This window comes from Aspergillus wentii (assembly GCF_001890725.1).
Source record: "Aspergillus wentii DTO 134E9 unplaced genomic scaffold ASPWEscaffold_2, whole genome shotgun sequence".
NCBI classification, from domain to species: Eukaryota; Fungi; Ascomycota; class Eurotiomycetes; order Eurotiales; family Aspergillaceae; genus Aspergillus; species Aspergillus wentii.
The window spans coordinates 14893-30099 of record NW_024467833.1 but is presented as its reverse complement, the minus strand read 5'-3'; the positions used below and the strand labels follow the sequence as shown (position 1 = coordinate 30099).

At 49.3% G+C, this 15207-nt stretch overlaps 11 protein-coding genes across 11 annotated transcripts; 5 read left to right on the top strand and 6 right to left on the bottom strand.

The window, feature by feature from the left end:
* Window positions 1-399: 399 nt before the first annotated feature.
* Window positions 400-1203, top strand: ASPWEDRAFT_167965 (uncharacterized protein; the record flags this gene model as incomplete). Its single annotated transcript, XM_040830225.1, has 2 exons — window positions 400-412; window positions 476-1203. 2 exons carry the CDS (start codon window positions 400-402, stop codon window positions 1201-1203), a joined length of 741 nt encoding a protein of 246 aa, XP_040691709.1.
* A 91-nt stretch (window positions 1204-1294) lies between these two features.
* Window positions 1295-2068, bottom strand: ASPWEDRAFT_307648 (uncharacterized protein). Its single transcript, XM_040833457.1, has 3 exons — window positions 1933-2068; window positions 1438-1871; window positions 1295-1379 (listed from the first exon to the last, which is right to left on the bottom strand). Exon 2 carries the CDS (start codon window positions 1861-1863, stop codon window positions 1444-1446), a length of 420 nt encoding a protein of 139 aa, XP_040691708.1. The 5' UTR covers window positions 1864-1871; window positions 1933-2068; the 3' UTR covers window positions 1295-1379; window positions 1438-1443.
* A 145-nt stretch (window positions 2069-2213) lies between these two features.
* ASPWEDRAFT_167964 (DUF4246 domain-containing protein) lies at window positions 2214-4113 on the bottom strand (the record flags this gene model as incomplete). Its single annotated transcript, XM_040830224.1, has 5 exons — window positions 2214-2744; window positions 2791-3771; window positions 3819-3897; window positions 3946-4001; window positions 4048-4113. The coding sequence occupies 5 exons, from the start codon at window positions 4111-4113 to the stop codon at window positions 2214-2216; spliced, it is 1713 nt and encodes a 570-aa protein (XP_040691707.1).
* A 480-nt stretch (window positions 4114-4593) lies between these two features.
* ASPWEDRAFT_48412 (uncharacterized protein) lies at window positions 4594-5574 on the top strand (the record flags this gene model as incomplete). Its single annotated transcript, XM_040837101.1, has 2 exons — window positions 4594-4831; window positions 4907-5574. The coding sequence occupies 2 exons, from the start codon at window positions 4594-4596 to the stop codon at window positions 5572-5574; spliced, it is 906 nt and encodes a 301-aa protein (XP_040691706.1).
* Window positions 5575-6076: 502 nt separating this feature from the next.
* On the top strand, window positions 6077-6778 carry ASPWEDRAFT_179638 (RidA family protein; the record flags this gene model as incomplete). The annotated part of the gene is made up of 4 exons (XM_040831801.1): window positions 6077-6281; window positions 6330-6349; window positions 6401-6580; window positions 6629-6778. Exons 1-4 carry the CDS (start codon window positions 6119-6121, stop codon window positions 6776-6778), a joined length of 513 nt encoding a protein of 170 aa, XP_040691705.1. The 5' UTR covers window positions 6077-6118.
* Window positions 6779-6815: 37 nt separating this feature from the next.
* On the bottom strand, window positions 6816-7196 carry ASPWEDRAFT_307610 (uncharacterized protein). Its single transcript, XM_040833456.1, has one exon. It carries the CDS (start codon window positions 7073-7075, stop codon window positions 6854-6856), a length of 222 nt encoding a protein of 73 aa, XP_040691704.1. The 5' UTR covers window positions 7076-7196; the 3' UTR covers window positions 6816-6853.
* Window positions 7197-7461: 265 nt separating this feature from the next.
* On the top strand, window positions 7462-8078 carry ASPWEDRAFT_35597 (uncharacterized protein). The gene has a single exon (XM_040834259.1). It carries the CDS (start codon window positions 7561-7563, stop codon window positions 7891-7893), a length of 333 nt encoding a protein of 110 aa, XP_040691703.1. The 5' UTR covers window positions 7462-7560; the 3' UTR covers window positions 7894-8078.
* An 11-nt stretch (window positions 8079-8089) lies between these two features.
* ASPWEDRAFT_35596 (uncharacterized protein) lies at window positions 8090-9299 on the top strand. The gene has a single exon (XM_040834258.1). It carries the CDS (start codon window positions 8109-8111, stop codon window positions 8904-8906), a length of 798 nt encoding a protein of 265 aa, XP_040691702.1. The 5' UTR covers window positions 8090-8108; the 3' UTR covers window positions 8907-9299.
* ASPWEDRAFT_307579 (uncharacterized protein) lies at window positions 8946-9484 on the bottom strand. The gene has a single exon (XM_040833455.1). The coding sequence runs from the start codon at window positions 9296-9298 to the stop codon at window positions 8984-8986; it is 315 nt and encodes a 104-aa protein (XP_040691701.1). The 5' UTR covers window positions 9299-9484; the 3' UTR covers window positions 8946-8983.
* Window positions 9485-10570: 1086 nt separating this feature from the next.
* On the bottom strand, window positions 10571-11206 carry ASPWEDRAFT_104112 (uncharacterized protein; the record flags this gene model as incomplete). Its single annotated transcript, XM_040827623.1, has 2 exons — window positions 10571-10887; window positions 10954-11206. 2 exons carry the CDS (start codon window positions 11204-11206, stop codon window positions 10571-10573), a joined length of 570 nt encoding a protein of 189 aa, XP_040691700.1.
* Window positions 11207-11738: 532 nt separating this feature from the next.
* ASPWEDRAFT_24005 (uncharacterized protein) lies at window positions 11739-14953 on the bottom strand (the record flags this gene model as incomplete). Its single annotated transcript, XM_040832554.1, has 3 exons — window positions 11739-12809; window positions 12858-14894; window positions 14951-14953. 3 exons carry the CDS (start codon window positions 14951-14953, stop codon window positions 11739-11741), a joined length of 3111 nt encoding a protein of 1036 aa, XP_040691699.1.
* Window positions 14954-15207: the final 254 nt, after the last annotated feature.

Genomic DNA, 15207 nt, shown 5'->3' with positions numbered 1-15207 from the left:
AAATCGTCTTGAATACTCGATACCGCCGAATAACTACATATCCCTATCCAACTGATGAAACTCGTTTGTCCGTGATCCACCCGTTGGCCCTGATTCCTGGCTGTATAATTAGATGAGACAGGATGGTTCGAAGGGTAGCATCATTGCAGCAGCCATTTCCGTTTGAATAGACAACCCAGCCCTGTGCCCTATGCCCTATGCCCTCATGGCTACTTGGAGAAGCAGATAAGATAAGATGCAGACCGCACCTTTGGCTGTTCTGGTTTGCCGTATTTGTTTCCCCTCACCCTCTCCTTCTCCCCTCTTCTCCTCTTCTCCTCTTATCATCTGCCACGGCGCGGACTTGGCCAATTCAAGGCTCGCCATGAATCTGTCAAGACATACTTTACTCTATTCATGATGTCCAAAGCCGGTAAAATATCTATACCGCTCTTATAACACTGCCTCAAGCTGACGTCAATTGTAACAATCCCAGAGGGCGACGTTCTTCACTCTCTAGCCAGGCGCAAAGTAACCAAAATCGGCGACAAAGTCATCAAGGATGGCCCAAACCTGCGTGTCCACGAAGCTGAGACCCTCCGGTTCATCGCTGCCAATACCTCAATACCCGTGCCGAACGTACACGATGTCCGATGGCAAGATGGAAGAGTCACTGAAATTGTGATGGACTTTGTGCCTGGCAAGACACTCGAAGATGCCTGGGAGAATATGGATTCGAACCAAAAGGCCTGTGTAACGGAAGAGCTACGTGGTTACATGTGTGAACTCCGCCAGTTGAAAGGATCTTATATTGGCGCATTGGATCGTGGGCCAGTGATAGCAGGCAAATATGGGCCTCTTGTCGGGGGCCCATTCGACACAGAGCAGCAATTCAATGAATTTCTATTGGGAGACATTGCTCGATCTATACCAGACCTTTTGCGACATTATGCAAAGCATGCTCTTGATAATGACCATGAAATTGTTTTCACGCATGCCGACTTCGCACCTCGCAACGTACTTGTTGATGACCAAGGCCATGTGACGGCCATCATTGACTGGGAGGACTCTGGATGGTACCCTGAATATTGGGAATACGTCAAGGCAATGCGCGAGTTGAATTCCGTGCCAGATTGGCCAGAATATCTCTCCCAAATTCTTCCGCCTCGGTACGAAAAGGAGTATATTGGTATGACCTTTCTTAATTTCATGCTACGAACCTGAGAGAAATTCCGGTCCTAGTGTGCAGATAATGAAAGGTTTAATGGTATTCCAATGTCATCATAATTCGACTAACCGACGTAACATTCACAAGTATGACCACAGAAACATTTCAAGATCGCTGTATCCTGTCCTCGAAGCTGAAGTATATTGGCTGCTTGCCTGGGTAGAGAATGAATCTAAAGAAGTGCCAATTGGCTTACTTCGTCCTCGTAGCCGCCTTAATACAAGACATACCGCTGTTTATTCTTCATGGCGAGCTTCCATACATATATCTATCATTTTATCGACTGCCGCTTCTCGCTTTGAGAATTCCAAGGAACCAGCTTCTATTAATCGATTAAGAGCCTCTCCCACCCAGTTGTGACAATTCCAATCTCTGTCTGCACGCCCATTTCTGATCGGGGTTGTGGAAACGATTGATTCGATAGAGGTCGGTGTGAATGAGTCTGAGATGTCATCCACTTTGATCAGACTTGCGAGTTTACGGCTGTTTCTGGGGTCGTAATCCTCCTGTTTCTGAAATTCAAAGAAGCCCTGGGCCCCAGTGATATGCATGAGGAGTGAATAGGAAGGAAATTCGAAAAAAAGGGCTGTATGACGATATTTTGTGAAATCAACCGGGTCGCCAATATAGACAGCAATGTATGCTTTGGTTGGCATGGTGATCACTAATAAATGGTCAATCATGGATGGCAAGTGCAAAAAAGGAATGAAAAAGCAATATCAGACCTTTTCCCGTGGGTTTTATATATAGATGTGCAGTCAGTTGCTGCCGTACCAAAAAAACTTATCGATCGAGGATGGACAAGGCCGTAGTATTTATATCACGTTGGCTTGGAAAGTGTTGGCTGCGCACGGGCTGAGCGCCCAATGACCATTTGGATTCGAATTAATCTTGGCACTGGGCTAGGGGCGCTTAACCCACCGGATCGTCGGTTTTGCCCAATATGGCGGACAATAAATATTAGACTATTGCTATAAATGTATTTACTTCCATCTCAACACGCAGATCAATGCTCGCACAATCCAAATTCACCCGTCTCAAAGATTCCATTTGTCTGCACTGTTGCTGTCTTTCGCTCCTCCATCAACTCCAGTCGGTGTTCCTTGGCCTGGTCGAGGGTCATCAGCGAATCGCCATTGCCCTCAGCCCAATCCGCACTCTGGGGAGGAATGTTGGCCGAGGAAATGACACGCAGATTCGGATCCACCAGGAAGAATGCCAGGATCTTGCGGTGGCCTGGCTTCGATGAGTCTGCCAGGGAAAAGGGCGACACCTGGTGCTGCATGGTGTTGGGGAAGGTGAGCAGACGGCCCTGATGGGTCGACACACGCCCCAGATTCTGCGTAACCTGGGTATCGTACCACACCTCAACCTCCGGCGGAAAACCAAACACCTTGTAGAGATACTCGTTTCTGTTCTGAGGGTAATCGACCTGCTGGACATACTGCGAGTCGGCGCGGTGGCGGAAGGCGAGGGTGTTGTTGGTGATGTTCTCGCTGTCGTAGTAGTAGATGGCCGTGGCGCAGATGTGCTCGTTCTATACAGATCAGTCGGTGTTTTCGAATATGGACTGAATAACATACCAGCTGCCCTTCGACATGCCACGATCCGCCTCCGTACTCGGGCTTTTCAGGGCTCAACTCAATCGTCGCCAATTTGACAATCACTTGCAAACCCTTATCGCCAAACTTCTCGCGGAGATTGAGACGCTCGGCAGGAAGAATCTTGGATGCCGAAAAGTCGCCTGGCTCCGGCATCAAGATGGTGCGGTTCTTCTCCCATTCGTCGAGTCTCTCGCAGAACGCGTCGCTCTCCGCCTCGGCTTCATTTGCTGGCTGGGGCTCCTGCTCGGTTGGGTCATATACAACCGCTGGATACGGAATTCTGGGGGTCTCCGTTTTCACGGGGCTGAGAGTCTCGTTCCACAGTGGAATTGTCCTGGCGAGAACCTTTTCAATGACTGTGTAGAGCTTCTCGTGGCGACGTGGATGCAGGTTGTTGATATACGATGTAACGCGACAGCCATCGTCGTCTGTAAAGGCAACATCACACGGCAGCCACTGGAACTTGCGGCTGTACGGCCGTTTCGCCTGGTAGTCCTCCCTTTCAAAGTCGAATTGATGCTGGCCATACTCGGGGATATTTGTTTGGTCTTCCGGGGGCACTGCAAGAGTCTCTCCCTGCGCGATGCTAGCCAGGCAGCTGTCACGATCCGTCGTTCTGTCTGTGAGAATTCTGCTTTTTCCATAAATCACTGGGAACAGCGAGGGGTGCACCAAGTCGACAACTTTGTTGTCCGATCCGGGATGGTAATCTTTTTCTGTTTCTGGGACATCTTCCAGAGGACGAACGGCATCCTTCAGGTCGCGCTGCAACTCAGATGGAATCGCTTCCTCCGACGTGACAATTCCATGGTCAAACACACGGACCAGGCCATCTTTCTGCAGAATCTCTGCTTTGCATTTCAGTTCCTGCAGGATCCAGTCGATCATCTTGGGAGTGACGTCCTCGCTCCCGTTGGCCATCTCATCGCGCCATTTGGATGTGATGGTATTGTCGAATACCTGAGTGGATGAGTTGCTGATCCTGAAATGATGAGAAACGAACGTACCTTTTGTTCCCAGTTCGGCTTGTCCATAATGGCGCCCATGATTTGCATCATCACAAGCTCTGGACGGGTGTAGATGGCCCTACGACTGGTTAATACAAGACATAGAGGGAAATATGGTAGTTCTTACTCGACGGTGCGATTCTCAACATCGCTGTAGTCAAGTGCATTGGGAAACAGCCCTCCCTGGACGAGTCAGTCGGCCACTCTATAAACGAGTGAGGAGACTTACTGCCGGTTTGAAGTTCAACGGCAAGGTATGGCCGGGGAGATCGAAGCGGCTGGGTTGAGTGGCCATGTTGGTCTATACTGTTTGTCTTGCTGATGATTCTTTTTTCTGGCAGACACATGTCTTTATATTTGCGTGTGGGTGCGGCTGAGCCGAGCTGAACGATCGGCCCACAGTGTCATCAGGATCGACAATCCCTGCCATTCGAGGATCAAGATTTGATGGACAAGACGAGCCCCGCCACGGTTGGATTATTTGATCATCTCTCGACGGAATTTGACTCTGCTGCCTTTTGTTTTATGTTTCCATTGTGCATCTATTATGCACAAAAGCAGCTGAAGATGATGTTTACTAATCGTTTAGTCTTTAGGCAGAAGCTGTTCGGTGCTGCCATTGGCCAGAAGTAGTATCCACCTATACGAGGCATCAGGGCCCACCCGACCCTTGTCTTCGCCAAAACAGGCAATCCAGATGTTTTCGTCTTTGGAATTAAAACAGAAGATATTCATCCACTTGTTTTGACTGTCTGGATTCGACAAATGGGTCAATATGGACTTTTTCAATCCCCTTGACACATCCCGATTCGCAAACCTCAACATTCTAACGACGACATACAAAACCGTCAATGACCACGAGATAACCACCGATGTGCTCTATCCCAAGAGCCTCACTTCATCAACTCCCCGCCCAGTTCTTCTGCGCTATCATGGTGGTGGTTTTTTCAGCGGCTCCAGTCTTTTCCCAGGCTTTTTCAACCCGTGGTATATCGAACTGGCAGAACGCTACGGTGCCATTATCATCAGCCCTAATTACCGACTTTTGCCAGAGTCATCGATCGAAGATACCCTTGAGGACATTTAAGATCATTGGAATTGGATACGGCAGTCATTAGGGTCCTTCCTGGAGGAAAAGACCAGCGGCACTCTCAAGGCAGACTTGGATCGGATCCTCACTGGTGGAGATAGTGCTGGAGGCTATCTGAGTATCCAGATCGCCTTGAACCATCCCGACAAAATTAGAGCCGTGACAGCAGCATATCCCTCGCTGGATTTGAAAGCACCGCATTACACCGGACAATTCGAAAAGGTCATTTTCAACATGCCGTCTTCTCCACGCAATCTGGTCGATGATTATATGAACAAGGTCAAGGCCATCGAAGCCGAGACTGGCAAGAAGGTTGTTGTTTCTGCTGATCCACGGTTGGAGCGGGCGACACTTATGTTCTCTCCCTTTCAACACGGCCTGCTGTCCCAGTTTCTACCCGATAATCCCAGAGTTTTCCCTCTGGATAGACTGGACAGGGGAGAAAGGTTTCCACGTGGGGGCATCGTCATACTGCATGGTCTTGGGGATACTGTCGTCCCTATCGAAGGCAGCTACAAATTAAAGGGGAAGCTGGAAGAGTTGGATCCGGAGCTCGACGTCAAGTTGGTTGTTAGGGAAGGTGAGCATGGCTTTGATGGAGCGACAAGGGATGAGGAGTGGCTTTGGAATGGAGTCAAGGACTGTGTGGCTGCGTGGCTCAAGTAGATAGTTGTTTATCCCCCATCTTGACTGTCGGCTGTGTCTTCCGACTGCATGCATAAGGTGTATCTGTACGAGAGTGGATAGTCATTGCCTTGGCACACATCGGAAAGAGCATTCGTCGGACCGGTCCTCCGGTGTCCTCAATGTCTCGCCTGGTTTTAAGTGTTTTCAATTTACATTACCTAGTCATAGGAGTAACTCTGATAGGATGATGCCTGAATGGATGAGGTTATGGGGATTTTTGGTGTACTGGTCACGATAGTAGTCTGAATATATAATACAACCGGGCACTTCAACTGCAGTCGGATATTATGGTTTTCTAATAGAATATTATGATGAATGATAGATAATAGATACTAATCATAATTGAAAGATTTACGGAGGCCGAATCTACGCGGGGAAGCCAGCGGAATGGCGTTCCGACCCCAGAATGGGATCCGATGGTGATCTTTGACCATTTATACAGTATGTATAGCGATGTTGTTTCTGCATTCAAATCAACATTCACCATTCTAAATTCCATATCATATATCATAGTATCGTGAGAATGTTCAGCATCACCCGTGCCATTCCCAAGGCCCGTCCTTGCCCGCAATTATGGTGTCGCCAGATGCCCCTCATCATCTGTCCACCTTTGAGATCCTTTTCTGTCATGACGCAGCATGCATCGCCCAAGATAACAACGCACTTTGGCAAGGACTGTTCGCCTCGTAAGTTGCTACACATACTTCCTTCAAAGCAACACTAACCTGTGATAGCCCGCGCGGGTGTGCCATACGTATGTAGAAGATTAATTGAATAATACTCGGTCGAACTAACCGATCTTCAGTCACCTGCTGCTAAAGCGGGCGGTTTCGTCTTTGTATCAGGCCAGGTCGCTGCCAATCCCAAGGGCGAATATCTCCCGACCCACACTTCGGTGATGGAGAAGAGCCACAGGATGATCCAGAATGTCAAGAGCGTTCTGGAAGCATCGGGATCATCATTAGACAAGGTGGTCAAAGCGAATGTAAGATACACTCATTTCTACCATGTCAGTGCAGTACTGACAGATCAGATTATCTTTGTGCATCTGGATCGAGACTATGATGAATTCAATAAAGTGTACCAGGAGTATTTCCCTCACAACCCAGCCAGAACCAGCATCGAAGTGAGTGGACTGCCGAAGCCGGCAGATTTGGAGATTGAAGTTATTGCATTGGCTTAATAAGCAGCATCTCATTGCTTGTGGCGTGTTTTAAGGTCAATACAATGACACATCCCCCAACCGGCCTTGTATATTCTATGGAGTAATTTTAACAGTCAAAGAGTCCCTGCCTGATATAATCATTTCGATTGTAGACTTCGCAGCTTGGAAATCGACAATACTGGGAAGAATCTCAGAAAGACGGGGTTGAGATGGCGTCCATCCCAAAATTTCTCCGGCACGAACTCCTCTCCCTCTCGAGTTGGATCCCCATCTAGATGGCCCTTTGAAATGTTCTTTGGCTGTTGCCTCAACCATAGAATGTCCAGCTCTGGCCCTTCGATGAAGCCTAGCTTGGTGGCAATACTCACGAATCAAATTTATACTAGTTCATCACCCCATTATTCTTACCTTGGCGATATTGATGAGATATGATGCTAACTAGTATTTCTCTTTCCTTTTTGTTCATAATAGGTAATGCTAAGATTATTGGGTAAACAGTGAAAGAAAACACTAGATGTTTTAGTAGGATATCCTATAGAGGACCCCTGCTGTGTGACTAATCAGTTCGTCCCTACAAAAGAGCGAGGCTGATCCTGCTGGACCAACACCTCCTGATGTTCCTGGTTTGTGTCAAATACCCCTGAATAGTCGAATTCTCTGGCCTCTACACTGCATCATGGCGAAACCCCCCGCTGCCATCGCCCTCACCCCGCTCGACCACACCCTCCCCAAATTCTATCTCCCTTATATGCTGTACTTCAACACGCCAGACACAAAGACCGCTCTTCAAACCGTACACGATGGCGTCAAGAAACTGGTCTCCCACCTTCCCGTGGCTGGCAGGCGATGTGATATACAGCACTGAACCCTCCGGCCCCCAAAACAGAGGGCATATTGTCGCACCATCCGGTCCACTGGAGGCAGTTCCCATGCTGCACGTCAAATCCTTCGATCACGACGACAAATCGCACACTCTACCCATCAACTCCTATCTTCCTCTGCCGTGCTTTATCCCGCCGTCCCAGCAAGGCCCCGTTGTCCGATTCCAGGCAAACGTCTTTCCAAACAGAATCATCGTGGTCATGTCATGTCATTTCTGCATTTTGCCCTTGATGGCACAGGTGCTGGAGTGATTCTACGGGCGCTCGCCGAGTGCTGTAACGCCAAATCCGCACCCAATGTTACCGGGATGGCCATTACAACAGCCAGCGTTGCGGAGAATGAAATCAACCTCCGGAACCAGATCTCCTCGTGGTCTTGCCGCTGCAACACCGAGGTGACCATACAGTCGCTGGGGCTGGCGACGCCATTCTTCGACCCCAATATCACCTCGGAGCAATGGGCTGCCATGGAAGCCGCTATGTCCTCTGGTGTTAAGACTAGACGGTTTACTTTCAGTCCAGAGAAGATTGCTTTGCTCAAGCAGACTTGCAGCAGCAAGTTTCTGCAGCACCTCTCGCCCTCAGGGTTCATCTCTAGTAATGATATAGTCACTGCGATACTGGGGATTACTGTTGATATGGCCCAGGATCCGTCGAAAACACGAAGGATGAATGATGAGAACGCCCGTCTTACATTGACAGTGGATCTCCGCTCGCGCGTGCAGCCTCCCCTCCCGGGTACATTTGTCGGGAACATGAACTACCCAGCCTACTGTGAGATACGGCATCTTGTACAGGACCAGCGGCCTGAGCCATTACAGGAGGACAACAAGGAAGAGGAAGCAGACCTCCTCGCCCTTAGTCAGCTTGCGCTTCAGCTCCGGGGCAAGCTCAGCTCCATGAATGAGTCCCTCGCTTACAGTGTCTCCGCGACAGTGGCGGACCTGGAAGACTGGAGCAAAATTGAGTCAAAGCCGGGGAATGTGATCGTTACGACTTGGCGACACCTCGACTCGTACACACTTGATTTCGGGGACTGCCTGGGCAAGATCGTGGACTTTGATGCTGGATTGTCTCTTATTCCAAGGGCTTGCATCATCATGCCTGCTCGAGAGAAGGCACCAAGGGAGGAGGGAGAAGGGAAGGAGAAGGCGGAGACGGAGACGGAGACGGAGACGGTGCCCTGGGAAGTGAATATTACAATGAAACTGGAGGATATGGATGTCCTTGTGGGTGATCCTCTGCTTGCTAGGATTCTTGCTTAGGTTTATTTTATGACGCAGGTGGGTTATATCTAGTTACTTAGTCCACCGACACGACGTGTATCGTCATAGTTGTGGGTCTAAGACAAGCTGGGCCTGGTCCCAGGGATCATCATGTACGTCCTAGGTGGTTTCTGATACCAGAATGACTTTCTTTGCCAGCGTCTCCACTGTCTGGAGTGAATTTGGACTTGCCAGAATATCTTGTCGCACGTATCTTGCATTCTTGAAAGCGGGAATGACAGTTCAAGGAGAATATATGTGTAAGCAGCCTTGATAATCCCTAGCGTGGTGGCATATGACCACAAATGTGTCAGAGCCAACGGCGAGATAAGCAAAGTGGTAGGCGAGGTTGGAAGAAAGCAGATCGAGCTCATTATAAGTAAAATCTCCATCCCGGGCACTAACCACTTGTCTCACTGGATTTTCAACGTCCTGATGAACGATGGTTTCATGGACTCATTCATTTATCTTTGTTAGAAGACTTTTGTTCCATCTTGAAGAACGCTTATATCATGCGCACTGCACAAGTATAAATTCCCCAACAGTTGCCAATGGTTTATTCCGGACTTCGGCGGCGACCTGACCGACTGCAGAAACCATACGCTCTAAATGAAGTTCACTGCCGCTCGTCCGCTTATATTTCACCTTGGCCTATAAGCCGTCAATGTTGCTTTGGACCGAGAGAGCTGTAACATACTAATCACACACAGCGATCATAGTCTTCCACTGGGTTATACCTTCATTCAATACTCACATTTGAATCATGGCTTTCAAGTGTGCGATCAGACGGACTTTTTTCAATGCCATGCATGGTGTCTTGCATCATGAATACACTGTAAAATTTCTACACCACGCTACTCGCATCAACTTCCTACCTGGTTCGTGCAGCAACAAACCTTCTCAACCAGGTGAGCGACCGGGCATAACCCTAAACCTAAAAAGAGACCACCACGACATCGAGAAAATGAAATAAACGCCAATCGTCGACGTAGAGCTGTCATCTCGCCTTGAATCGGCATTGTTTATCCATGGCATGTGTCAAACTTAACTTGATCTCCGCCCGCTCAGATGTAACATCACTAATCATCAGTCCCAACGAGCCCAGCTGGTGGTGGCACAATTTTCCGCATTTGGTATGGACTGCTGTTTTGCGCTTGTATCTACCATGTCTTCTTTACTTGATGATGTCAAAGGCAAGAAGTGACGTGTGGTATGATTTTCTCAGCAACCTGAATAGCGTAAACGTACTAAAAAGATCCAAGATAACTGCATCTTTGGCGCAGATATAATCTCTTACTAAGATCTCCATCGCCACCCTGATAAAAGGTGACATGAAAGGCCCTATCTTCTACGACGAGAGCTTGATGTACAGAGTATTTGCCGGCATTGAATCGACTAAATGATCGAGTGGCATCATTTGTGTTTCTGGGGTACAACAGGGCTTGGACTTATATATATATTCCCAAACAGATAACAGAATTTAGAATGACATTGAGTGAAGTTTTAGCTATGGCGTAGTGATACTATGATAGTTTGAAGCTGACTAGCTCTGATTTCGCCTTCAGAAACTCATATTAGTATTTGAACTGTCATCAAGGGCATGTGCTGCGCACGTCGATGGGAATCTATCCAAGAACCACTACCTACCATCCATCATGCCATCCTTATTCATGATCACGAGGCACAAAGTTCCCGCAGTTAAGCCTGCTCGAATTCGGCGCATGGACGACAATTGAACGGTTTCCAATGTAGGCTGGGTTCTTCTTATCCAAAGAAAGGAAAAGATCGGTGTATTCAACTGCGAATGGCTCGTTTGGAGCAACGTAGATCGGGCTGTGCTTTCCGCTCAGGTCGCCAACTTGACATGTGTTCGGATGGTTTGGATCACAGGGTGGCGTTTCACCCCGTATGTATGGATCGAGATGGGCACCAGTGGTGGTGCAATTCTCCTGGGAGACCGGGGACACGTGGATATGGTAGGCTAAAGAGAGAAGGATGCTTTGGTCAGTACTAGGGTCAGATACTCATGCGATATGACAAAACTCACGGTAAGGTCCAGAGACGTTGGCAGGGAAGCCCCAGAATTCGGCTTGGATCTTGACACCCACGCCACTAGCAGGAGCCGACGCACGGAGCCATCCTCTCACGCTGGTGGCATGCTTGTTCAGGAGGGCTGCCTCGTAGATTCTTCCATCATGGTTGTCCGTGACAACGGGGGCAGTGGTGTCTGACGCAGCTTGGGCTCCTGTGATGGAGAGGGAGAGAGCAAGACCAATGTTTGACAATACTTGGCCCCTCATGGTGGAAGAAGAGATGTTTCTATTTCAACCTATGTGAAGTAGCAGTAGACCCAGATAATCGGCGATGAGAGAAAAGAGGGAAGGTGCAAGAGAGAGGGAACGTGGGTCGATTTTATTTTAAAACAAGCTCTTTGTTATAGTGGCTAGGCCTGTGGCTCCATTACTGCCAAGTTATTAGGAATGAATGAATATGGCACATGATGGAAGTGAAGATAACTGTTGGTGCTGAGTATTCTACAGATCCCGCTGCAGTCCAGCCATAAAAGATAGTTAAGGTTGATAGCTGACTATACGGTCCAAGCAATAACTAAGCAATGTGTGTTTTGTCAGCTTCTAGGCCAAGAACCGCCCCCCAATGTAGGTTTAGTAGATATTCGTATATTCTGCAAATTAGAAGGGGCATTGTGGATCCGAGGATCTGCATATGGTTGGTCAAATCTAGGAATGACAGATTCTCTCCCTTTTAATCCATAAATATCTATTGATGTTTCTATTTGATCTATTCAGGCTTTATCTACTTGGAGATATATACTCATACTCTCAGACTCTTCCCATCAGCAATGATACCCCATTCTGCAACGATCGCGCCTGTCCCGTTGAGGGGATTCTCCAAAGCATGGCTCCCAATGATCTCGAGCGTAGCGTACCGTCCTGACCAGAATCCATCGGGCAAGGTCACGCTTGTAGTATTTCCCGTGTACGGGGTGATTGTCGCGGCAGAGGCAGCATTATACGGTGCGCTCACATTGACAGGAGCGATGGTGAACCGGTGAGTCTGAGCGTCAGTAGCAAAACCGGAGCTGGTCGAGTTGTGAAAATACACGGTGGCATTCAGAGGAGGAGCGGATGCCCAGTCGAAGAAGAGGGATGAAATGCGTGTGTAGTATGTCTCGGGCGAGAGGGAGACCGTAATCCGCGAGGATGTGTTGGCTTGCGCTGGCTGCCATTTCGTCGTGTCTGCGCCATCAACGGCGGCGAGGGGGAATTGGCCCGGTTCGTACGGCGAGTTGGTCGTGACCTTTGGAGCGCACTGTGCGATATTACCCGGGACGGTCTTGATCGAAGCGACTTGGCGATTGGGCACCGTGATTGTCCCTTTTGTTGGGAGGGAGTACGAGGTGAAGTTGTCTGCAGGGCCAACGTGCACGACGATGGGGGCGTTGGCGAATGTCTGGTTTGCGGTTGGGAGGGCATCAGACAAGCGAGTGATGGTGGTGTGGGTGTAGTTGGACTGCGCGGTGATGGGCCATCCCTGCCAGAAGAAAGTGCGGTACTTGAGATGAGGAATTTGGGGCGGGAGATTCGGGTTGATGGAGAGGGTGAAGGAAGAGGTCAAGCGCAGCCCGAGATAGCCAAGCAGGGCGACTTGGTTTGCTCCTCCGTGGCCGGTCAAGAATGGGAATGCGGGATGGAATCCGCCATTGATCGAGTAATCGTCCAGCAGTTGCTCGGAGAATTGAAACCAGGGGCCACGGGTGTAGGGCTGAGTGGTGTACAGATCATATGTGTATGCCGAGCATCCGGATGGCGCAATGGTGTTTGCCACGATGGAGAAGATGGCAAAGGTCATGCCGGGTCCATCTGGAGACTGCTTGTTGGCATACTACCTGGGTTAGCATGAATAATCTGGTAAAGGAAAGTAGATACCTACATATTCCATGTCGATCAAGGCGTTCTTCGAAGTATAGTTCTGGGTGTATTCCAGAGGGAATGAATTGAGAACAACGTCTGCCTGTTTGACGCTGATCGAACCGTTCATGCCGGTGTACTCTAAAGTGATGTCTGAGTTGGGATCCCGGCCTACAAGAATGTGGTCGGCTATATCAGTGAAGGTTTCATTCTGCTCGAGACCCAACAGCTCGCGGAACCAGTTTGTAGTATTCAGAGTGGTCGCAATGAGAGGCATAGTGTACCCGCCATTGTCCACATGGTTGGCGAATTCATCTGGGTCTGTCATATTGGTGAGCTCATATACAGATCCATTCTTGGTCACTAGCTCCGAATAGAAGGTCGCAATGGAATCATGCACCGGAAACAGGGACTCTTTGAAGAACTCGGTATCACCAGTCACGGCCCAGTAGTTCCTGAAAGAAAGGGCAATATCGCCGCCGATATGGTACTCATAGTCGAAGCAGGGACCGGTACCGGTGCAGTTGCCAAATCGGCCAGAGGTCCATGGAAATGCCGCTGCATTGCTGGAAAAGCGGGTGGCGTTCTTGGATGATACATACGAAGTCTGCGCGTTTGCCAAAGCCTGGCCGTATCGGTTGGTGCGATAGTTGGCGATGGTCTTCACAGCACTGGGGAATGAGGCGACCAATCCAGGTTGCATCCAGACCTCTGCATCCCAGAAGATAAGCCCACCGTATGTGTCAGATGTCAGTCCGCCGACAGAAATGCTGTTGGAGTCAATAGGAGCATTGTTCACTGTTGCGAGTGCATTGTCCCCGATTGTGTTTTGAAGCAGGTAATACGAGTTGGCGACTGCGTGGATGGCAGACTCGATGATATTCGGGTCATCGGGGAGGGTTCTATTCTCAGGGAAGGAATAATCATCCACGGAGTCATCTGGGAAGACGACACTCCATTCGGCAATGTGGGATTTCAGCAGCAACTCAAACCCTGATTTGCGCGCAGCAGTGAATGCATTCTTGGCCACCTCCTGCGGGTTTGCGAAGCCATCTGATGAGGCTCCGCCGACATACTTGGTGATAGTGGCAGTCGTCTTGGCTGTCAGTCTGGCTGTCACACCTTCAGCGATGGAAGACTCGTTTGCACCAACGTACGGTTTATTCTGCAGCAGAGAGGCCGTGGAATTTTTGAACTCGTTCGATGCCTGGATGCCCGCATACAGATATGCAGTGACATTATTGATGCCGTTCGGGCGGACCGCGCTGTAGACAGCCCCAGCACTGGCATTTCTTCCCTTGGTGACAAAGTCTGTCCTGACAGCTGCAGTGCCATCGAGAACGTTAGCAATCGTCACCTGCGAGTCCGCAGATGGGGTAATTTGGAGCTGAACCGCGGCCTGGTTGACGTTGAGCTTGTGTGCAAACAGGCGATATTGGATGGCAAAGGAGACATCTCTCGGCGTCCAAGTATATTCCCAAGTGAAGATGCCTCCCTTGTAGTCAAACGAGCTTCTGAAACCAGACAGAGTCGACTTCTCCACCGAGGCATCCAGATAGCTGCCATCACTCAGCTCCACCACCAATCCACTCCAGTGGGGAATACCACTGATGATACTTTCGCCGCCATACTGGTTTAACCAGCCAAAGTTGCTTTTTTCCGTCGTAGGGTGAGAGTCGAAGAAGCCACCAACTGTCGCAAACGTCTGTCGGCGCTGGAAAATCGGCCACTCGTCAACCACATCACCGTTGACTGGCTCGTCGACTTCGAAGAACGGACCGGCGGCTGCAACGTTGATGCCCAGGTAACCATTAGCGATGGGGATACGGGACTGGAAATGAGCCTGGTCCAGAAGTGTGGTGGACAACTCCCAGTTATCTTGGTCCCAGGTTACGTTGGGAAAGCGAGTCTCGTAAAGCTTTGACTTGGGGTTGTTGTTCAAGCCCGGTTCGTGGCGTGCGAGTACACGGGCAGTTCTATCGGAGGATGGAGAAGATGCAGCAGATGGGAGTGTGTAGACACTGCCGATCAGCGACAGAAAAGTGAGTACAGAGTACAACTAGAAATATAATTTTCAGCATATCATTTCCTTGGGAAGTGTATAGCCACACTGACCATGTTATATGAGGCCGCACGGCCTAGAATCAGGGATAGATTCCCGCAAGTTCAGAATCTGGATGTTCTGGAATCATCATTTGACCAGGATCTGTTCAACCTTATATACCTTTGATATGTACAAGGTTTACTTAAATAACAATTGTAAGCTAGGCAGAAGCCACGTGGGAATGTCCAACAGGATGCATCGCGTCAATTGAGGTATTTAGCAGCCAGTGGGTCTTAATTTCCGTCATTTCTCCAGATACACGAACTCC

Coding starts and splice junctions, on each gene's coding strand:
- ASPWEDRAFT_307648 (XM_040833457.1), bottom strand. CDS start 1,863: ATGCCAACCAAAGCATACATTGCTGTCTATATTGGCGACCCGGTTGAT.
- ASPWEDRAFT_307610 (XM_040833456.1), bottom strand. CDS start 7,075: ATGGTTGAGGCAACAGCCAAAGAACATTTCAAAGGGCCATCTAGATGG.
- ASPWEDRAFT_35597 (XM_040834259.1), top strand. CDS start 7,561: ATGGCGTCAAGAAACTGGTCTCCCACCTTCCCGTGGCTGGCAGGCGAT.
- ASPWEDRAFT_35596 (XM_040834258.1), top strand. CDS start 8,109: ATGGAAGCCGCTATGTCCTCTGGTGTTAAGACTAGACGGTTTACTTTC.
- ASPWEDRAFT_307579 (XM_040833455.1), bottom strand. CDS start 9,298: ATGGAGATTTTACTTATAATGAGCTCGATCTGCTTTCTTCCAACCTCG.